The sequence below is a fragment of the Peromyscus leucopus genome, chromosome 8b (genome assembly GCF_004664715.2).
Source record: "Peromyscus leucopus breed LL Stock chromosome 8b, UCI_PerLeu_2.1, whole genome shotgun sequence".
Taxonomy (NCBI): Eukaryota; Metazoa; Chordata; class Mammalia; order Rodentia; family Cricetidae; genus Peromyscus; species Peromyscus leucopus.
This window is the reverse complement of record NC_051086.1, coordinates 59,273,760-59,281,773: the sequence shown is the minus strand read 5'-3', so window position 1 is coordinate 59,281,773 and position 8,014 is coordinate 59,273,760. Positions and strand designations below refer to the sequence as shown.

Sequence of the window (8,014 nt, the reverse complement as noted above, 5' to 3'; positions counted from 1 at the left end):
ATACTCTGTGTGCCCACCAAATAAATACTCCTTTGACTGCTAGGGTTCTCCCAATGATGGACATATGACCCGTGCCAGACCAGGAACCGTTGAGACTGATGTGACAGTGGATAGGGACATAGGAGTCAGTCTTTCTCCTTCACAGAACTATAGAGGTGTCAGAGGCTGCCTTTGCTACCCTGTGATAGCCCACCTAAACAGAGGCAACAGATGGGTGATATGGACAGAGAGAAACCACCTCCTGGATCCAACCATGCCTGAAGCCACGTCAACTCTAGACTGCTGATGACCGTAGATAGTCATTCCTCCTGTAAGCTAGTTCTCGGTCAGCTTTCTCTTTGCTGCCACGGGAAGAGTCTTCACTGATACGGCCTAGGAGCTTTGCTGGAGTCAATTCTGGCTGCTGGCAGCCTTCATCCTTACCCACTTCCTCTGCATCATAAGTAGACTCCTGTGAGGCACCAGTATATAAGCTGGCAATTTCCCGTCCGGTCAGAAAAAACCCTCCCCCTAACAGAACATCACTGAGGGAAGGCAGGACCTGAAGCAGAGGCCAGGGGGCAAGCTGCTTACTGGCTTGCTCCCCATGGTTTGTTCAGCATGTTTTATATACATAAATGTACACACACACACACACACACACACACACAATTATATACACATTGGCCGGTGTGGCGGTGTACACCTTCAATCCCAGCACTTGGGAGGCAGAAGTACAAAGATCTCTGTGAGTTCGGGACCAGTCTGGTCTACATAGCAAGCTCTAGGATAGACAGGAGTGTATGTGTATGTGTGTGTGTGTTGTGTATGTGTGTTGTGTGTATGTGTGTATCTCTCTTATTTTTTTTTTTTTTTTTTATTGTTATGTGTTGCTGTGCGCACCCTAAGCCCACTAGGACAAAGCGATCTTGTGATTCGAGTACTGCTACAGTATTAAAACGAAGTAAAGAAACTGTCTCGAAAAACCAAAAAAAAAAAAAAAATTGTTATTGTATATGCATGGGTGTTTTGCCAGCATGTAAATCTGTGCACCACAGGCTAATCCCTGAGGAGGCCAGGAGTTGTTGAATCCCCTGAAATTGGAGGTCCAGACAGTTGTGAGCCACCATGTGGGTGCTGGGAATCAAGCCTAGGTCCTCTGGAAGAACAAGTGTTCTTAACCACTGAGCCATCTCTCCAGCCCTCTCCTTTTCTTTTGAGATTTATCTGTTTATTATTTTATGTGTGTATGTTTTGCCTGCATGTATGTATGTGCACCATGTACATGTCTGATATCCGTGCAGACCAGAAAAGGGCATTAGATCCCTTGAAACTAGAGTTACAGATGGTTGTGAGGATCAGTGTGGGCGCTGGGGATTGAACCTGGGTCCTCTGGAAGACCCAGCCCCTAGGAGCCAGATTTTAAACAACACATAAGAGCAAGTAGTGTATTTAATTAGAAGAATAAGGTCTCCAGCTGGGAGTGGAGCCGCACACCTGTAATCCCAGCACTTGGGAGGTGGAGGCAGGAGAATCAGGAGTTTACCGCCAAACTGGGCTGCATTCCCCTCTGAATACCCACTCTATATGAGTTCTTTTCAGGAAGTCAGCTTAAGGTTCAGAATACAGGCAGCCTACACATACTCTGTTTTGTTTACAGGCAATTTACAAACATCAAACTGTGTTAAGAAATTGAATTACTGAGATGACAGCTTACTTAAGAAAAAGGAAATTCTGATAGGCACAGCACTGTGCTCACAAAAAGAATGCTGTCCTTCTTTTAAATTAACATTTTTACCATTTTAACCGTGTGTGTGTGTGTGTGTGTGTGTGTGTGTGTGTGTGTGTGTGTGTGAAGCCTGATGCAGGTGCTCAGAATAGAACTCGGGTTCTCTGGAAAAGCAGTACATACACTCTTAACTGCTGAACCATCTCTCCAGTTCCAGGGGTACCATTCTTTTTTTTTTGTTTTTGTTTTTGTTTTTTTGTTTTTTGTTTTTTTCGAGACAGGGTTTCTCTGTGTAGCTTGCGCCTTTCTGAACTCAGTTGTAGCCAGGCTGGCCTCGAACTCACAAAGATCTGCCTTCTGCCTCCGAGTGCTGGGATAAGGCGTGTGCCACCACCGCCCGGGGTACCATTCTTAAAAAGGAAGGCACCAACCCCACACCACAAGCATCGGCTTCCCTCGGTTCTGGTCTGATTTCTTTTTATTATGATTCTTTTTAAACATAAAAACGTGTGGCAAGGAGGAGCTTGGCAGCAGGGCGGACAGATGTCACTCTGTCGCAGTGGTGGCTAATTCGGGGTGCAGGAGCTTTGCGGCCTCAAAGTAGCTATGCACGTGGTCGCCCTTGGAGCTGGGCTGCTTGCTGCTGGGGCTGCAGTCTTTATCCGAGAGGTAGGGCAGGTTCTCCAAGCTCTCCTCCGTGCAGGGATCCGAGTGGAAGCCCTTGAGGGCCACTAGCCGGTACCGCTTCCTCCGGTTCAGCTTGTAGATGCGGATCCTCTCCTTTTCTGCCTCAGGGTCGGTCAGAATCCCATCCCAACGCAGACTCTCATTGATCTGGTTGGAAAGGCTCTCTTCTATTTCGGCAAAGTAGGGGTGGCTCATGCCGCAGGAATAGGGAAGGTTGTGCCTGGTTTCTTCTTTGTCTCTGGGCTCTGCCCTCGGGCCATGGTCTTTGTGGGGATTTAAGATGTCGTGGAAAGATGAAGAGAGCGGCTGATTCTTCCGGCCTCGACTGTGATGTTTGTCTGCTGAAGAGGTGAAGAGACAAATATTTGTGCCTTCTAGAATGAATGCCCAATAAACCAGTGATGTAAGGGACGGGGTCTGCCTTTAGCCAGGGTTCGGATGGCAGGAACCGGGGACCTTGCCCACTGCCTGGATGCTTCAGTCAAGGTATTTGGGGGCAAGGGGCACCTTTTTCTTTTTGTGAGTACACCCATGCCTTGTGCATTCTATTTGTTTTTGTTTTTTTCGAGACAGGGTTTCTCTGTGTAGCTTTGTGCCTTTCCTGGAACTCACTTGGTAGCCCAGGCTGGTCTCGAACTCACAGAGATCCGCCTGGCTCTGCCTCCCGAGTGCTGGGATTAAAGGCATGCGCCACCACCGCCCGGCGCCTTGTGCATTCTAAACATAAGCTCTGCCACAAAGCTACACCCCAACCTGAATACCAAGAGATCCTAAAGCTTCATTAACCATCAGGGTCAAGCAACAAACGGAGAAGCCAGATCTGAAGGCCCCCTGACTCCCAGTGTCCTGTTCTTCCTACGCTGTCTGCTCCACTTAACCTCACTACGTGCTCCTGGGTCTATGACTCTACACCCATCTAGACAGAGAGGAAATTACAAATGACGTAATTAGTAGTAAACGAACCAGGAAATGTTCTTTGTTTTCTTTAATTTTTTTTTTTTGGTTTTTTGAGACAGGGTTTCTCTGTGTAGCTTTGTGCCTTTTCCTGGAACTCACTTGGTAGTCCAGGCTGGCCTCGAACTCACAGAGATCTGCCTGGCTCTGCCTCCTGAGTGCTGGGCTTAAAGGCGTGCGCCGACCACCACCCGGCTTTTCTTTAAAATTTTAAAGATGTACTTATTTTATATATGTAAGTGTGTTGCTTAAACATTGTCTGTGTACCATGTACATTCCTGGTGCCCAAGTAGGTCAGAGGAGGGCATCCGATCCCCTAGAACTGGAGTTACAGATGGCTGTGAACCACCATGTGGGTGCTGGGAATTGAACCTGGGTCCTCTGCAAGAACAAGTATTCTTAATGGTCAAGCCGTCTCTCTCTCCCTCTGTCTCTGTCTGTCTCTCTCTTTTCTTTCTTTCTTTTTTTTTTTTCTGAGACAGGTTTCTCTGTGTTAACAGTTCTAGCTGTCCTTGGAATTTGCTTTGCAGACCAGGCTGGCCTCAAACTCACAGAGATCTGCCTGCCTCTGCCTCTTGAGTGTTGGGATTAAAGGAGTGCACCACCACCTGGCTTCTTCTTCTTCTTTTTTTTTTTTTCTTTTGAGATGGAGTCTTACATATCCCCAGGCTGGCTTCAAGCTCCCTGTTTCCCCTTTTCTCGTCTCACTTTAAAAGCACTACAGAATTGCTTGTAAAATGCTATAAATGGTGAGTCTCTCTCATCGGCTCCTCTTTCCGTTCTATTTTATAAATATCTCCTCCAGAAAGGCAAGCTGGGTGAGGATAAAGGCAATAATAATAATAATAATAATAATAATAATAATAATAATAATAATAAGTGACGTTCAGTCTTGACATTTCCTTACCTTCCTATTCTCTGAAAACTACCTGGTGTCCCCTGCTGACAGTCTGAGGTACGCAACACTGTAATTCCTACAGTCAAAAGTTGCACCAAAAAGACAAAACCAACGCCGTATTTGGCTGGCACACAGACGGCTCGTCGCCTTACCCTCCCTTTAGCTCCATTCTGCCTGAAAGAGTCATTACAACCCTCCATTGCTCTTTCCCAAAACCACCACGCTTGGGGAAGCCGCTCCTTCTACTTCCCACTCTGCGCGTGCAGCCAGCCGAGGCCCAGCACCTGAGCCCAGCACTAGCCACGCCTGAGTCCGAGCCAGAGCCACATGGGTGACATCGGAGTCACACCACTCCCAAGCAGGGTCATTCTGTTTCACAGCTGCCATCTTCCTCAGAGTGGGCGGGCGCTCAATGTCTCTGCTGGGATATCTGGGTGTTCTGTGATGGAACGGAGGGAGAGGCAGGGACTTTGGGTTCCTGGAAGGTGCTGGTGTATGTGTACGCAGGTGAAGGTCTTGGTGAGTGAGACTAGAGTACCTGCGGTGGGTGTGATGTTTGGTCACATCTAAGAATGTAAGTGCCTAGAATTCCTGTGTGGGTATAATGTTTGGGGGGTATCTATGCATGTGTGTTTCTAGAGTGCCTGTGTGGGTATAATGTTTGGGGGGTATCTATGCATGTGAGTTTCTAGAGTGCCTGTGTAGGTATGAGATACGGGTGTATCTGTGCATGTGAGTGTCTAGTCTCTAGGTGTGAAGTTTGTGTTGGGATCTGTGCATCTATGTAAGTGCCTAATGGAATCCACATGTGTGTAGACTGTATGTGATGCACGATGGAGCCACCATACTTTAGGTTTGTTGGATAGTGTCATATTGCTTATGAGAAGGCAATGGAAATAGTCAGTGATCCAGGTGGTGGTGACTCCAGCCTTTAATCCCAGCACTCAGGAGGCAGAGGCAGGTGGAACTCTGAGTTCAAGCCCAGCCTGGTCTACAGAGTGAGTTTCAGGACAGCCCAGGCTACAAAGGGAAACCCTGTCTCAAAAAAATAAAAAAAAGTGTGGGTGATAACAGGAGGGAACTTCTGTGAGTATATGCAGGACACAGCTGTCCCTAGGCGGAGTCCATTCAGGGAAGATTCTGTTCATTTATTTACATGGGGGCGATTCCTACTAGAGAGGAGCCTGGCGTCTGTCAGTTCCCTGTGGGAGTGACTTTCGGCTAGTATCTTCCCATCTGGGCTAGTCTCTTTATGACTCCAAACCTTGAGAAGTCTGTTTGGAAGGGTGTGTTTGCCTAAGGGGCTAGGAAGTGGAAAGGAGGTGGGTATAGGAAGATCAGGCTGGAGGCTCTTGGGGTGGGTATCTGTGGGGGGGTGTCTCTGTGTGGGGTGGAGGATCCTTAGATCTTGAGGGCTCTCAGAGGAGGGTGTGGGGTCTTTGGATATATTGGGACTAAAGCTGGTGGAGACTTCCTTGGTAATTAAGGGGACTCTGTGGTGATGAGCACGTGATCTTTATGGGTAGGGCTGGGCATCTGTGGGCTGCCCAAAAGCGTCCTGTGTAGGGTCTAGGGGTGTGGTGTCTGTTTTCGGCCTGAGGTGACTTCCAGGTAGAGGGGCATCTGTGAGAGGAATCTCAGGTCCAAGAGCCAAGGCGGCCTCGCTAGCTGCTCCTCTTACCGTCGCCCTTGCCCGAACCTTTGGTCTTTTTCTTCTTCTTTTTCTTCTTCACTTTCCGTTTGGCCAGCTCGGAGGCGGTGCCCACGATGGGGGGCAGCTTAGACCCCGGGGAGCCCTCAGCGCCTCCTTCCCGCGCCTCCTCCTCCTCCTCGTCCTCGCCCTCCTCGCCATAGTCCGCCGCCCCGGTCCCACCGCGGCCGGCCATCCGCCTGCGGGACCGCAACCTGCGCCAGGAACAGCCGAGGACCCGCGCCGGGCGGGCTCCAGGCGCTCACTGCCGGCCCGGCCACGCGTCTCCATGGCGACCGCTCGGCGCCGCAAGCGCAACCCCAAAGTGGCCGCCAGGGGCCGGCTGTGGCTCTAGCTGTACGCATGCGTGTTTCGATTTGTTTGAGACCTGTGGTGAGTCAAGGTGAACAGGGCAAAGCAGGATCGCGATTGTTAACGCTGGGCTGACACGGACGTCTCTCCTTCACTTCTGTGCCGTTTATTTGAAATGATATATATCTCTTCTTTTTTTTCTTTTGAGACAGGGTCTCATGGAATTCGAGCTGGCCGACCTTGAATTCTTCTTCCTCTCCTACCCTTTCCCAAGGGCTGGGATTACAGGCAAGAACTGTTGATATCTGGCTCCCCTCACCCCCAACACACACACACACACACACACACACACACACACACACACACACACACACACACGTTGCCCAGGATGGTCTGAAGCGCTCACTGTAACCCAGCAGGCCTGGAACTCAGCGTTTTTCTGCTTTAACCTCCCCTGTTAATAGGATCACAGGTATGAGACACCAGGCCTGGCACCTCATAAAAATTGTTTTCCTTTAACAAATTAAGATTTATTAATTTTCATTTTGTGTATGTTTCACCGGAATGTATATGTGTGTACCTCTCGTTGAGCTAGCTTGTGCATGTGTTTTTGATCTGCTCGAGCCCTGGTGTGAGCCAAAGTACCCAGGGCAAGACCAAGTGGAGGTTGTTCCCTGGGCTGACACCGACCTCTCTCCTCCTCTCCGATGCTGTCTCGGAGGTGAGAAGAGCGCACCAGACTCTCTGGAACTGGAGTTACAGCTGGCTGGCTGTGAGCTGTGGTGCTGGGAACCCCAACTGGGTCCTCTGCCAGAGCAGCAAGTGCTGTGAACTGCTGAGTCACCTCTTCAGCCCCCCCACCTCCACCCCCATGACAAGTCTTATCAAGACTACACCCATGGACTGAGGACTGTAGTTCAGTGGTAGGGCACTTATATAGCATGTGGGAGATCCAAGTGTCCTGCCCAGCCAGGGCCACAGATTTAAGAAGACTAAGCTTGTTAATATAATTTGAAAGGCCTGGTGTGACCTGATGCTTGCTTTTCTTTCAAGGTTAGCCACCACATTATGCCAATATGGCTGCCAGAAGCCTGAGGTGTAGCTTAGGTGATACAGTGCTTGCCTCCCATACATCAAGGCCTGTATTTGATCCCCAGCACCCCACAAGCTGGGCAGGGTGGCACATGCCTGTAAACCCAGCACTTGAGAGGCAAAGACAGACAGATGAGGAAGTTCCAGGTCATCCTTGGCTCCAAATCGACTCTGAGGCCAGCCAGATTGCAGGAGACAAGACAACTGTCTAAAAACCACAACCACCAAAACCAAGTATGACTGCCATAGTATTTCTTATCTCGTGAGCCCTTTTGGAATCTCACATTCCCAGAGAAGGAGACAGTCAAACTCTCTTCCCCTTCACTCTGGGTGAATTTGTTGACTTCCTGGGAAGGAATAGTGTGTGTCATGTCTGGGATGTAGCTCATCTGTTAGAGTGCTTGCCTTACACGCACAAACCCTGGGTTTCCTGCCTTCACATCCCCCCCACCCCCCACCCACTCTTACCCCCCTCTCTCTTGCTTGCCTTATTTAAAGATGAATTTAAAATTTTACACTTGAGTTCCAGGCCAGCCTGCTCTACAGAGTGAGTTCCAGGACAGCCAGGGCCACACAGAGAAACCCTGTCTCCATAAACAAAACAAAACAAAATTTAATTTATTCTGTGTGTGCATGCATATGCATACATGTGTCACAGCACACATGTGGAACT

General features: G+C 49.3%; 1 protein-coding gene across 2 annotated transcripts; it reads right to left on the bottom strand.

Moving 5' to 3' along the window:
• Nucleotides 1-2,164: 2,164 nt before the first annotated feature.
• C8BH17orf97 (chromosome 8b C17orf97 homolog) lies at nucleotides 2,165-6,277 on the bottom strand. Of its 2 annotated transcripts, none has more exons than XM_028867030.2 (2): nucleotides 5,929-6,277; nucleotides 2,165-2,736 (listed from the first exon to the last, which is right to left on the bottom strand). In XM_028867030.2, exons 1-2 carry the CDS (start codon nucleotides 6,131-6,133, stop codon nucleotides 2,255-2,257), a joined length of 687 nt encoding a protein of 228 aa, XP_028722863.1. In that variant the 5' UTR covers nucleotides 6,134-6,277; the 3' UTR covers nucleotides 2,165-2,254. The 2 variants fall into 2 exon arrangements, with proteins under 2 accessions (XP_028722863.1, XP_028722864.1); XM_028867031.2 differs by having other exon boundaries at nucleotides 2,165-2,733; nucleotides 5,929-6,222.
• Between the last annotated feature and the right edge of the window lie 1,737 nt (nucleotides 6,278-8,014).

Bases quoted from the DNA above. Each gene is read 5' to 3' on its own strand.
- C8BH17orf97 (XM_028867030.2), bottom strand. From the start codon at position 6,133: ATGGCCGGCCGCGGTGGGACCGGGGCGGCGGACTATGGCGAGGAGGGC. The intron at 2,737-5,928 runs GTAAGAGGAGCA...TCACCTCTTCAG, and splicing joins AGGTTCGGGCAAGGGCGACG to CAGACAAACATCACAGTCGA.